We start from the raw sequence: 14,160 nt of genomic DNA, 5'->3' as shown, positions 1-14,160 counted from the left end.
AGAGAATAACCAATGTTAGAAAACAGAACAGAGCTGACCCTATATACACACAGTGCCAGGAATAAAAAATAAAACCCTGTGAATATTTCTTTGTTTAATTCTTCTTTGACACAAAATTTAGTTAAATGTTGGATTTAGAGCCTCCAAAGAACAGAGTCATGTAAGTATGTAGTCTGAAGACAAGTTTAGAAAAGAACCCTATTTGACTATAAAATAATATTCTTATAAGGTCTTTACAAAGTACTTTTACATGTATTATTAGACTTGATCTTTAAAACTCTGTAAGGTAGAAGGCTTTCCCTGTGGCTTAGGAGTAAAGAATCCACCTGCAATTCAGGAAACAAGGGTTTGATCCCTGGGTCAGGAAGATCCCCTGGAGAAGGAAATGGCAACCCAATATAGTATTCTTGCCTGGAAAATCCCATGGACAGAGGAGCCTGGGGGGCTACAGTCCATGGGGTTGCAGAGTTGGACATGACTGAGCAAATGAACACACACACAGAAGGTAGTTGAAGAAGGTGGTGAAATCTCTCCTTTTCAAATGTGAAAACTGAGGCTCAAATATATGTACATAACTTGCCCAGGATCTCATGACTACAACTGGCAGAGATGGGATTTAATCTGGCTGTAGATTGCATGCCAAAGGTGTGCTGTGGGAATCTCATTTGGCTGAATTTACCTCCTCAGTCAAAACTCCAGATATTTATCTTCAGGATGCTTAAGCTTCCTGCCATCAGTAACAGTTTGGCACTTCCTTCTGTAGGAGTCCTGCCTTCATTGTCAAATAACAAACTTCTTTGATTTTTGGACAGACTCTGTTACCATGGAAATCTGGGGACATTATTGCTTCAGGAAACAGTCTCTCCACATAAAGTGTTCAAAATATCAATTAGGATCACTCTTTAGACAAATCTGGAAAAACCAATCCAGTTTGCACATCTTTCAATGAAGACTCAGTTGCTGTGTCTAGTATTTCCTTTGTGTGTGTTTGCTCAAGTATGTCCCACTCTGTGACCCTTTACTCAAGTATGTCCCACTCTGTGACCCTTTGGACTGTAGCCTTCCAGGCTCCTCTGTCCATGGGATTTTTCAGCAAGAATACTGGAGTGAGTTGCCATTTCCTCCTTCAGGGAATCTTCCTGACCCAGGGATCAAATCTGTGTCTCCTATGGCTCCTGCATTGCAGGTAGATTCTTTACCTGCTAAGCCATCGGGGAAGCCCATTGGTATCTAATAATATTCATTGGTTTTCTTTTTGGTTTTGCCACATGGCGTGAGTGGTCTCAGTTCCCAACCAGGGATTGAACCTGGGCCATGGAAGCAGTGAAAGCACTGAATCCTAACCACTAGCCATGTATATATATAAACACACATATACAAAATAATTTATATACATATATACACACAAATATGCTTGTTTTATTATTTTTTTGGTTTGTTTTTACTCGTTTCACTTAGTATCTTTCTAACAGGAAGGCTGACCATATAAAACTTTCCGTATATTTGAAATCTCAAAAATAATCCAAACTAAATGGCAAGTGAAATAACTGCTTTGAGACGAAAAATAAGTGTTAACATTCCTTAACAACAACACAAGACATACACACAAGAAAGTTTTCTTATACTTAAATTACCATTTTCTGTTATTAATTTTGGTAACATGTATTTCATTGCATTTATGAATAGGAATAGAGAGTATATATACATAGAACCAATGCTGAGAATGGCTGTTTGCTTTCTGAGGTGCTTGCAAATGGTGGGTTCTTATATTTTCTAGCTTAATCACAACCCCTCACCTAATAACTTTATTTAATTTGCATTATCTTTGCAAATTGATCTCTGGATCTGTTTGGCCTGATTAAGTCAGCTCTAGCGAATTTGAAACAGTATTTTAGAGAGTCAACTTGCCTTAACACGCACAGACTCTCATCTCCAAGGGCAGAGATGAAGGGTTGCTCCTCTTTGTGCGTCTAACACAGGACCTTCCCAGAGCAGGTACTCAACAAGTGTTTGCTGAACAGAACTGTCTTCATTTACCTAATGGAAAGTGAGAAGAAAGGCATTTCTTTACTGAAGCAACTGCCCCCAAAGAAACTCCGTCTTACGTGGATTGCTCCCAGATGCAGTGTGCCTCTGTGGATCCAGCCTCTGACTGGTCCTTGGTAGCAGGTCATTCTCCTCACCCCTAGGCTGAAACCCATCTCTGTTTTTCAATATCTTGAACCAAGTGCTTTCTGCTAATTCATCATGTAAGAAACAGACCCATGTCTAGTAATGCTGAGTCAAAGGAAGTTATTCAAAATGTTGATATTTTAAAAGTTTAAATGAAATGTTAATCAGAGGCAGTTTGTGGTGATTTGCTTTCTATGTCTCTTTTTTTTTTTTTAACCATGGATGGCAATTTCTTAGGAAGAGCATGCCAAAAACTTGAATTGATTTTTTTAATTGCTATTGACACTTCTTAATAGCAGTCTTAGGAAAGATGGCTAAACCTAGTCAGATGGGACAAGTATTTAGTGAATTTTTCCCCATGGCAATTATAAATATTAGGGGAGTTTTCATGAATGTATCATGGCTACCTAGTGATGCAGAATTGGTAAGACATATGATTATAAAAGTGTGGCTTGTTGCACATTGTATGGCAAGAACAATGTAAACAGCTTCTCCTTGCAACAAATCATTATTAGAAGAACCACTGCATTCCAAGCCTGGAAGAGCTTCCTTGTCTCGCAAGAAAATGTTAAGTCCTGGTCCTGTCCAAAAAGCACACAAAAACACCATTAAATCGACTTCTCGTTAAACACCCACCTTAGAAGTTTATAAAAACACTGAAGTAACATTCTCACAGAAAAGTAAAGTCTGAGTTTAGAGAATGAATATCAAGTACATGGCCAAAAGCTTCCATTTCATCTGTATATAAATGGCTCTAGAGAAAGGAGAGAAAATCACCAACTACATAACATCTCTCTGTGGCACCTCACTCAGATCGGGGGAGGAGGAAATAAATAGTTCATAGGGTAAATCCTCTGGCCCATAGTTCAGTCATAGATCCCACAGTGTCACAAGCCAGTAAATGTCCAGATATCTTTTCAGATAACTTCCTGAGCGTTGGAGTGTTCTTCAGAGTTTCTTATCTTGCTCCTTCCAAATGCCAACACAATTGCCTTCAGTGTCCTCAGCTGAAGTCAGCCATCCTGCAATATGAATCAGAACCTGTTGTACCATGAGATCTCTCTTGGTAAAATAAAACTATCCCCAGAAAGCAATTTATCAGATAATTTTGAGGGAACATCACAAATGACCAGTATTTTGTGCTCTCAAGATTTAGAGAGAATTAAAAGATCATGTAATCCACCCAGCACATGGTGTAAATGTTCTTAAATTAGATTGTAGTGGTGGTTGTGCAACTCTGTGAGTATACGAAAACCCACTGAATTATATACTTTAGATGGGGAAATGTTATAGTACACAAATGAAATCTCAATAAAGCTGTTTTAAAAGTTATTGTTATAAGAGGGAAACAATGGCTCAGCAGGAACTTACAATAAACTTCATATGACTGAGGATCATGTGTGGCATCCTTACTGTCTTCAATGAGGAAGGAATTTTGGTTAAAGGTCATTGACATTTTTCTCATCATAGATAACTATGGAGACTGCTGAGATCTCCTGATGACAAGTGGAATGTGGCGGTCCAATCACAAGAATAAAGACCATCGGCTTGATACCGTAGGATCTCTGCCTAACCTAATATTCTATTTATGATTCAGGAGGGAGGCAATGGCTGCCTTCCATGACATTGCTTTAAAGGTTAGGAATATGACACCAATTTCCTCAAATCCTTTTCTTAATACACTCTAGACTGTTGACTAATAAATTTATCTAAGTCCATCTTGAATCAGTTTATATTTTCAGCTTGTTGTAACACATTCCATATGCTTCCCAATTTGCTTTGGATGATTTGAGCATCATTTTTGTGTGGAGGCAAAGGCTCTTATAGAATCCTGAAGTCCCCACACCTCTGATATTCACCACCCTCTCCCCCATGATGCTGTCAAAAGGCTTTTTTTTTTTTTTTTTAAGTAGGAGCAAGAGTTTCCAACTCTCCTCTGTCTGCAAACTTTTTGCTTCTAATGCCTTCTCTGAGGAAGGGCCCTGATTCTAGTTGGAAAACTAAGCTGGTGGGCATAGTGTACTGATATATTGGATACACACAAGGGTGACTGGACATCACATCAGTACACAGACAGGAAAATCTTCACTGAGTTTTAGACCCCATTCAGTTCAGGTGGTTGGTTTTTTTTTTTTGTTTTTTTTTTTGATGCGGACCATTTTCAAAGCCTATGTTGAATTTGTTATAATATTGTTTCCATTTTATGTTTGGTTTTTTGGCCATGAGGCATGTAGGATCTTACCTCCCTGACCAGGGATCAAACCCACATTCCCTGCATTGGAAGGTGAAATCCTAACCACTGGACCACCAGGAAGTCCCTTGGTTCAGTTTTATACATGATGAAACTGAGGTCCAAGGAGAAGAGACCATTTGTCCAGAGTCACATAATTAGCCGACAGCAAGACTAAAAGTGATATGTCTTTAAAAAAACAAAAGTGATATATCTTGATTCCCAACCATTCTGCTTTCAAAACTACCAGGGTGCCTTGTGAACTCGCAATAACGCTCCTCTCAGTCCCTTTCTGCTTCCCTCTTCTGATTTTATTTGTGGTTTGGCCAGCACTGACCTCACCATCCTGTTTGGTCTCATCCATGTCTGCTTCATCCTGGTCAGGCTCAAACGTGGTGCCTCGGTCAACAACATCCACACCAGCCTGCACCCTGGGCTTCTCATTTTCCCACTTAGCAAAGCCTTTGTCCTTTGCTGCTTTGTCGTGGAACTTGGACTTCATTTTGGGGAAGGTGTGGGACCCTGAGTCGCCCCAGCCAGCCTCTGGCCACACGGGCTCGGTCTGGGTGGCCTGGCTGGTGGTGGCCCGCTGCAGCCGCACGGAGATCTTGCCAGAGGAGCCTGTGACCAGCGTGATGGCTCTGCTGTCCAGGTCTCGGTGTCCAGCGGTGACACCAGGGAACTCAAACACCTCATCCTGCACTGGAAGGGGAAAGCTCACTGTGATTATTGTGATTACTTGACATCCGACTGCTTCATAGTGAACGGTCAAAGTGGCTGCAGACAACAGGAGTCGGAAGGGCAAGGTCCTAGAAGAGCAGATCAGAGGCGGAGTGAAACTGGCCTCAGGTTATTGAGACCTGAAAGCAGAAAGCAGCCTGTGCGGTTCAAGGGTTTTTAGCCACTGCTGCTCACCCTGAAGACCTTTGTGTTTATGACGTCTCTGACCAGTTTTAGATTCAGAACTCAGCCAAGGTGCGGGATTGGAAGGTGAGCAGAGAGAAATCACAGTAGGAAAGAAAGTAGAGGGCGTTACCTGGGGGCAACGAGGGACTTCCAGGCAGTGACCCATGGCTGCTGCCCAAGGAGGGTGCCCGGGCAAACCTCCTGCAGGCCAGAACCAGGAGGTCTTTGCACTGTTTATGACAGTTGGCTCCACAATCTGAAACAACCCAAAGCACCACAGGTGATTAGTGTGAACCTCGTGTGTTGGGTGCTGAGCTGGTTTCCAGGGTGGTCTTTGGGCTGTCAGGACTCCCCTCCCCCACCCTCGTTTCTGTGTTTAATCTCAGATCCACAGGGTGTGTCTAGGGGCAGTAAAAAGGCCAACAGGACTCTCTTCCCTTCCTGGGGTTCCTACAGTTCTCTCATATTTGTTCTGTTGCTTCTTCTATACAGTTCATTAAAGTGCTGGGGCAGCCTAAGAAAAGGAGTTGCCTTTGTCCCCAAACTAGATGTAAATTACATGGGACTGGGGTTCTTCTCCAGACCAAGATCCACTCCCCACAAATGCACTCCCTGAGCCTCAAGCATCTACCCTCTCCCAGGACCTATTGCTGCCTCTCCTTACTAATAGCAAGGCATCCCTCCATTCAGGATGTGTCTGCATTTTCTATTCTTCTTCATGTCCCCAAACCTTTTCCAGAGCAAGTGATTTCATCTTTCACTTCCTCTCTTGGCACAGAAACAGAAGACAAGGTGAACTTATGCTCAGTAAACATGTTTCATTGACTGTGGCTTGGAAATGGCAAGCAGCAGACCCTGTGATCATCCCATGAGATGCTTTAGTTAAGAAAGTAGATATTAATTGCTACTTGGGGTAGAAAATTTTGGCCACTTTGGAAGATAACAGCACAATTATTTCCTACGATGAGAGTTCTACATTCCTCTTAGAATCACTAGACAGATACGACCATTTTAAAGGGTATATTTCTCTCTCACCATCAAAAAGGAGCTTTTTCATTATTTTCAAAACTGTTTCCCTCTAAAGCAGTGATCCCCAAACTTTTCGGCACCAGGGACCAATTTCTTCATGGAAGACAATGTTTCCACAGACCAGGGGTAGGGAAGATGGTCTGGGGATGATTCAAGCACATTACATTTACTGTGCACTTTATTTATAATCTAATGCTGCCACTGATCTGACAGCAGGTACTGGTCTGCAGCCTGGAGACTGGGGACTCCAGTCCTAAGTGGTCTAGTTTCAAATGGTTTTGTAATGACATCATGGAAAGATCAAATTGTAATGATGTTTGGTCTGTTTTAATTAGACTTTTCACTCTATGTATCTTTAAGAGAAAATATCATATGAACAGAGATCTTAGGGTTTAATTGGTTTTCATCTTCATAAAATTGTATGTGTGTGTGTGTATGTGTGTGTGTGTGTGTGTCTGTCTGTCTAGGGCATAAGGGGGAGAAATCTTTGCTGCTTGAAAGGAACAATTCAAGTTAGACTAAGACAACTGATTCAGAAAACTAAAGGGAATTTTTTTTTTCCTGAGCACTAAAGTGTGACTCCCATAGAGGTTTAAGGAAGCTCCCTACTCTTTGTATTTGAGAGCCAAATACTGAAAGATAGCTAGAGAAAAAAAGGCATCACAGGGAACATTATTAATCTGAAGGCATTCTGTGATTACAATATTCCTTTTGTGGTTTTATTATACTCTTCAAGAGCATTATCAGATTCTTAAAAGAACCAGTATGAACAGTTTGCATAATACATAATACATATTACATAATTATATGTACATATATTACATAATTATATGTACATAAATATATATTACATAATTTTATCTACGAATAGCAAAAGTATCTAAAATTTGCATTTATTAAATATATATTTATTCAATTGCTATAAATTTCAATTAAATGGGGGAAGTATATGAACAAATTCACTGAAACGGGCAAAAGTGTCTCCTCTTCTCTCATCATCATCTGTAATCTAGTAGAGACAGGACTAGCTCTGTGAGAGCCGAAAGAGATGCATATGTATTACAGAAATGAGCATGGGTTATCTTTTTTTCCCTTATATATATATAAGGACAAAGTTCTTATATATAGTATTTCCATTGGGCTTGCTCTCCTCAGAAATCCCACCTTGAATGTGTGCTAATGATAAGCAGGACATTTTAGAGATAGGGGTTAGATGGTTGTGGGATGATAAGTGTAGTTTGCTTGGGATAAAATTTGAGCTTGGGCTCTCTGAAATGAAATGTCAGGGAGTCCTTGCCTGGAGTCATTAACTCTTCAGTTGCCAGTAGCCCCACAGCCCCGGGTTCTCCAAGATGCCGAAAGCTTTAAAGTTTCCATCAGACAATTATGACTTCTGCCCCAAATGTCACATTTAAAATTTTAACAAAATAACATTTACATACCTTTGCATTTGTATCCTTGCTTGATTATGCCCCAGAGCTGTAAGAAAAAGACAAAGGAATGTCAGGGAATCTGAAGAGAAATCTGGAAATAAAACAAGGCCACAGAGAAGGAAGTCCTGGGAAGCGTGATGACTGGCGGAGCACAAACAGGATGTAGCTGCTCCTGACACCCTTCCTGTCAGATAGAAGGACCCTCTCCCGGCCCACTCCAGCTGGAGCAATAACAGGAGTTTGGCTTCCGTTTTCTTTCTGGGAGCCAAACGGGAGCTGGGATGGGAAGCTGATACTGGTGAATTTATTGGACTCTGTTGTAATGCGCGCTCAGCAAAATTCTCAGAAAGATTTTGTCCCTCTGCCTTTGGAAGCCCTCGATCCCTCTGGTTTACTTTCCTTTTCTTTTCTTTTTTTTTAATTAGGGTATAGTTACTTTACAACCCCAGTTAATGCTTGTTTCTGCTGCTCAGCAAAGTGAATCGGCCATATATATATACACACATATCCCTCTCTCCTGAGCCTTCCTCCTATGCCCACTCCTCATGCCATCCAACTAGGTCGCCGCCAAGCACCCACTGAGGTCCCCGCGCTGTGCCGTGGGTTCCCACTAGCTGTGTTTCACGCGTGGCAGTGCACGCACATCTAGTCCCAACCTTCCAATTCACACTGCTCTGGCGCCCCCTACAGGAAATTAAGGGTTTCCTGGGTAACTCAGCTGGTGAAAAATCCACCTGCAATTCAGGAGACCCCGGTTCGTTTCCTGGGTGGGGAAGTTCCCCCGACAAAGGGACAGGCTACCCACTCCAGTATTCTTGGGATTCCCTGCTGGCTCAGACGGCAAAGAATCCACCTGCAATGGGGAGGCCTGGGTTCGATGCTTGGGGTGGGAAGATCCCCCAGGGCAGAGCATGACAACCCACTCTAGTATTGTTGCCTGGAGAATCCCCATAGACTGAGGAGCCTGGTGGGCTACAGTCACAGGGTCACAAAGAGTGGGACACGATTGAGCAACTAGGCACAGCACAGCACACAGCACGGGAAAGTAAGCAACCCAGCAAGCCATCCTACTAAAGTATTTGAATATTGCTTGGTTATTTTCTGAGAAGCTTTTCTGCCTTGATGGAACACAAAAGAGGAAAAGATCTTGCATCTGTTCATGTCATTATTCTCTCCATGTGCCCGGGGTGTGGTCTGTGCCCAGGCTGTGCCAACTCAGGTAGAAGTGGGATGGAGGAAGTGCCAAGGGAGGGTCTGCCCAGGCACTTGAGGATTATTATTGTGGTGACTGTCCTCACAAGCCTCTGCCTCGCTGTAACCTCCATGAAGAAGGGCGCTTCCCACGTTCTTTCTCAGGCCTCCTGCAGCCCTTGCATATGGGAACCAGGGACATCAGGAGCAGGGAGCATGGATGAATTAAATGGGCTTAGCCCTAAAGTTGGAGAAGCTCCATTCCTAACCTCTTTGTGGTTAGGCTGAGTGACTGATATCTACCTAGTGAAATCATTTTGATAGAAACAGGCCTGGTAGGGGCTACTGACACAGACGGGGGTGTTGTGCACAATGTGTTATAGGAGAACAATGCCCTGAGTGTGGGCATCATGGCCCTAGGAGAAGAGAAAGTAGCTGCTGATTCAAGGCAGTAGGAAGGTTGCGCCTTACTCTCTTTCTGACAAGGAAATCCCACCAGTGGAGAGTGATTCCTTTGAGCCTGAAAAGTAATTTGTTCCTTCAGAAAACATTACAAATGTCTCTTGGGACAAGGTAACATTTTGCCTTGGAGACAGGAAGGATTATTAAGACAACTAACTGGAAGCAAGGCCTCAGGTGTCTCAGATGACTGGAAGAGGAATGGGGAGGTGTCACTGCAGAAAAGGATGTGGGTAGGTAGGCCAATCACATCTGTCAGAGCTGTAAGGATATTTATGATAATTAAGTTTGCTTCCCTTTTATAAAAGGTGAGTGTCATGATGCAGGAAGTCAAATACTTTGCAAGGCCCCACATCTGGGAAACTTTGTGGGTATGAGAAAATGTTTCCTCACAGAGCCCTTGGTCTTTGTAATAAGAAAAATAACAGTGATAGCATTGAATGAACTCTTGCTATGTGAAAGGCAGTTTCACAAAGTGAGTAATGAGTAAGCTATGTGTAGCAATTCATTTTCTGCTCACAATATCCCTGTGCTTAGTCACTCTTCATGTCTGACTCTGTGACCCCATGGATTATAGCCTGCCAGGCTCCTCTGTCCCTGGGGATTCTCCAGGCAAGAATATTGGAGTGGGTTGCCATACCCTCCTCCAGATCCTTATGAGATAGGTAATGATAATTATACCATTTTTACAGATAAGGAGACTGAGCTGCAGAGAGGTGAAGTCACTTGACAAGATCTCATAGCCAGTCAGTAGGGAAAGAAGGTGAAGAATGTGTCACTTGAGGAAAGATAGGAAGCCATGGATCCTGGGTGTTTTGCATGAGATCAGAGCAAAAACCACTGAACTAGGACAAGAGAGGATAAGGTTTCAGAAGCATTTGATTATCTGGCTATAGCATGTTATTAGCACAGCTGCAGAAACTGCTAAACTGCTGAAAAAGATAAAGTCAAGCATGAGACCCATGATGAGGGCAAGTCAGAGCATTGCTTGCTAATGCTTCCTTAAGAACCAGGAGACAACAGGAGGCAGAAAAAGGCTCTGGATCAGCACACAAGCCAAGGACAGGAGAGGATACTTCCCACAGCCCTTTGACTATGAGATCTCAGGCTCTTGTAGGGGTGATTGTTTGTGGTGGAAGGAGCACTGGACTGGGCATCAGGAGATATGAATATGAGTCATGATTCTGCTGCTCATGATCCATGTGACCTTAGGGAAGTCACTTAACTTCTCCGGAGTTCAAAGTAAGGGAATTAGCAAAACTCTTTCAGCTTTGGAATTCTAATTCTAAAATCAATGTATTTCAAGCAGTGTCTGTTTGCCTTCCTTACCCTCAAAATGGAATTTATTTCAAAAGTATGTGGTCCAGGCACTAAAAGATAGTTCCTTCTATTCCCCCATAAGTCCCTTCAATGCCCATGTAGAACATGATATTTTATAAATCCCTTTGAAAACCAATGAGGTGGTTTTTTTTAAAATATGCCCGTGTAAAGATCAACTCAAATTGTAGCAATGAAATTAATGTATTTTGGAAAGTAAAAAGGGCTATTATAACTATAAATGAGTTAATTTCAATTAAACTCCAAAAGTATCAAGGCACACTAAAAAACAAAGAGAGAAGGATTTACTTTGAGCTCTGAGGCATGCAACATCTGATATCATTTACTCATCACAACAACATGACAGGTAAGTCTTAACCCTCTCTTACAAATAGGAAAATAGAGACTCAGAGATGATCTATAACTTGGTCAAGGACATAGAATTAAGGGAAGAATTGAGATTCAGAGTTCTGGACTCCAAGTCCAGAGCGTTCTACCTGATCACAGCTGCATCTAAAACCTAGTGCAGCAAATGTATTGTGATGAGTTGAGGAGGGGAGTGTGGAAGCTCCAAGAATCCTACCTTGTTGCTTCTACAGAACCTGTGCCTCCATGGAAGGGAGAGACATCCAGAAGCACTGGGGAGCAGAGATAAGACCTTGAGATTTGATAAGGACCTACCAACTCTCACACCATGCCAGGGTCAAAGTCTCGACTTTTGGCTGAGCCGGGCCCTGGCCAAAGAAATTCCCTGGGCCTCCCTCTGCAGTAGAGAGTTGCACATGGCTCCATCCCACTCGAGCATTTTTCAGGTCTAGACACAGGCAAGAGTCCCCCTCAGAAGAGAGAAACATGAAAAAGGAGATGTATTTGTTTGATGATCAAGTGGTCAGGTGATGCAATCCCAATGGCGTAACTGATAAGAGAACCCCTCTTTCCCTGGGGTGGGCGAAGAGAGCTGTTAGCTGGCCTTGCCCCTTGACCACAGAGGCTGCTATGATCACATGGGGCCATCTTTGATGTAACCACTGCCTCTAAATGTATCCATTCTCAGAGGGATGCTTGAATAGAAACTCCTGCCCTTCAGCTCCTCAAAGCCAGTTATTCAAGAATGAAAGTGGTAGTCTAGTGTTACTCTGCCTTGCAATGCAGGGGATGGGGTTTCAATCCCTGATCAAGGACCTAAGATCCCACATGACTCAGGGCAACTAAGCGAGCTGACTGCAACTACTGAACCCATGCAGTACAACTAGAGAGAAGTCCATGTGTGGCATGAAGTACTTGCCTGCTTCAACTAAGATCTGCCACAGACAAAAAGTAAATAAATAAATATTAAACTGTCTTTTTAAAAGAATGAAAGGGGAAAATGTAATTTAGTGGGAGCTTATAGGATATCAGCTATGAATTTCGTGTGGGTCCACAGCGGGACATGACTGCTGAATGAAGCTAACAAAACTGAGTTGGCACTTGAACAAATGCCTGTCATCTGGCTGCTGGGCTACCCTCGTGTAGGTACCACATTTTCCATCTTTTATTACTAGGATATCAACTAGAAGATGTTCAGAGCTCAAGGGTCTTTGTTTAATACCAAGGCCAAACCTGATCTTAGCTGCCAAAGAATCATCAAATGCAGGAAATGATGTGTACAGCCTTCCTTTGTTGCAGTGCTGTAGGTACAACCAGAATACCTGCATTTGAGTCTCAGCTCTAATCATTATTGGCTGTGAAATCTGGGGAGAATTGGGTTATCCACTCTGGACCTCCCTCCATTCATACACAAATGGGGAAAGTAAAATGCCCACCTCATGGGCTAGTTATGAGGATCAATTACACTAATGTCTCTAAGTAGTTCATTCCTGTCAAATTCCAAGTAAATGTTATTTATTATTATAACCACCTCATCTTTGAAAAGATTTTTTTTTTTTCCTTTCTGAGCTTTGAATTACTGAGCCATGTCATGATAGATCTCTAGTGATTGACACCATATAAAACAAGAACTGGGAAGAGCTGGCTATGAGAAATACCCCACTTAGTTGTACACACTTAGTGATGATTGCCAGGGCTCAGTGGGTAGAACCTTCCCCTGGCAGGTAAGAACAGTCAAACTGCTCTCTTGAGTTAATAGTCCTAACCAACCTTCCCTGTCTTCACCAGCCCTGCATTCCTAGAAAAAGTGTAGTTCAACCTGCTGCTGCTGCTGCTGCTAAGTCGCTTCAGTCGTGTCCAACTCTGTACGACCCCATAGACAGCAACCCACCCGGCTCCCCCATCCCTGGGATTCTCCAGGCAAGAACACTGGAGTGGGCTGCCATTTCCTTCTCCAATGCATGAAAGTGAAAAGTGAAAGTGTATCGCTTAGTCGTGTCAGACTCTTTGCGACCCCATGGACTGCAGCCTACCAGGCTCCTCCCTCCATGGGATTTTCCAGGCAAGAGTACCAGAGTGGGCTGCCATTGCCTTCTCCGAGCTCAACCTGCAGCTCTTGCTTTTAATCGAATGTTTCATTTCAGGGAGCCATCGTGGTTTACATGATCTAAGACAGACCGTGGACTCTGTTATTGGACCATTTTCCCGCATTCTCAGAATACTGCACAGATCACCACATACAAGTGAAAACACTGAAAAACAGACTTACAAATCCTGCACAGTGTTCACAGAAGGTTGGCTTGAGATAGGTCATCTCCTGAAAATTATGGACAAATCCTGGTCCCATTTTACAGTGTAGTTGGGACTTAGCTCTCAGGAAGTAAGCCATCATCTCATCCTTACTGATTAGGCCATCCCTGTGAAGAGAACCGAGAACAGAGGGCTCTTTAAACACATGCCACTCAGTCGTTGCCACACTTAAATCACTCGCCTCCCAAACCTCTGTGACCAAAGCAGGTGGGAATGTCCGCTATCCTGTTCACACATTCACATCCGAAAGGAGAGGACCTTAAAGGACGGCTTTCAGTGGCAAAGGCTTTCTTAGTAAGCAGAGTGTGTGTGGGCTGGGGGGCTGGGGTTGGCTGGTGGTGACCTGTGCACTGTAGCATAGAAAGTCTTCTTCATTACTAATAGTAGCTTCCAGAAGGACATCTCCTTTCTAGCCTTTGCCTCATAATAGGGTTTGCAAGAATCAAGTTGCTGGAGAAAGGCAGAAAATCATGATAACTGGACCTACCATTCTCAAACTTTTCCACCTGATGTCGTCCAGATCACTACCATTGGTAACCTTTTCATTTATGTCTTATTGGCACACAGACTATTCACTAGAGTGATTCTCCCAAATCTTCTTCACATAGAACCTCTGGTTCCACCTACCACTGCACACCCTGACTCCTTGTTTACCAAAAGACCCCATCAAATCCACTGACATAGGTGAAATTCATGTCACCTTCTCGCTACATCAGCATGTGTTGAAGACCACATCCTTCTGTGCCG

The 14,160-nt window shown here is 42.9% G+C and overlaps 1 protein-coding gene across 9 annotated transcripts in view; it reads right to left on the bottom strand.

Moving 5' to 3' along the window:
- Window positions 1-1,399: 1,399 nt before the first annotated feature.
- The window catches only part of RASGRP3 (RAS guanyl releasing protein 3), a 109,914-nt gene continuing 97,153 nt past the window's right edge, over window positions 1,400-14,160 (bottom strand). For all 9 annotated transcript variants that reach the window (XM_070476744.1, XM_020903510.2, XM_020903507.2 and 6 more), the window contains 5 exons: window positions 13,373-13,520; window positions 7,780-7,816; window positions 5,439-5,564; window positions 4,740-5,104; window positions 1,400-3,194 (listed from right to left, as the gene is read on the bottom strand). In XM_070476744.1, the coding sequence (XP_070332845.1) occupies window positions 3,186-3,194; window positions 4,740-5,104; window positions 5,439-5,564; window positions 7,780-7,816; window positions 13,373-13,520 (685 nt within the window). In that variant the 3' untranslated portion in view covers window positions 1,400-3,185. The remainder of the gene's footprint in view (window positions 3,195-4,739; window positions 5,105-5,438; window positions 5,565-7,779; window positions 7,817-13,372; window positions 13,521-14,160) is intronic.

This window comes from Odocoileus virginianus, chromosome 2, assembly GCF_023699985.2.
Source record: "Odocoileus virginianus isolate 20LAN1187 ecotype Illinois chromosome 2, Ovbor_1.2, whole genome shotgun sequence".
Classification (NCBI taxonomy): domain Eukaryota; kingdom Metazoa; phylum Chordata; class Mammalia; order Artiodactyla; family Cervidae; genus Odocoileus; species Odocoileus virginianus.
Note: the sequence above shows the minus strand (reverse complement) of the source record. Positions and strands in the feature narration are given on the sequence as shown.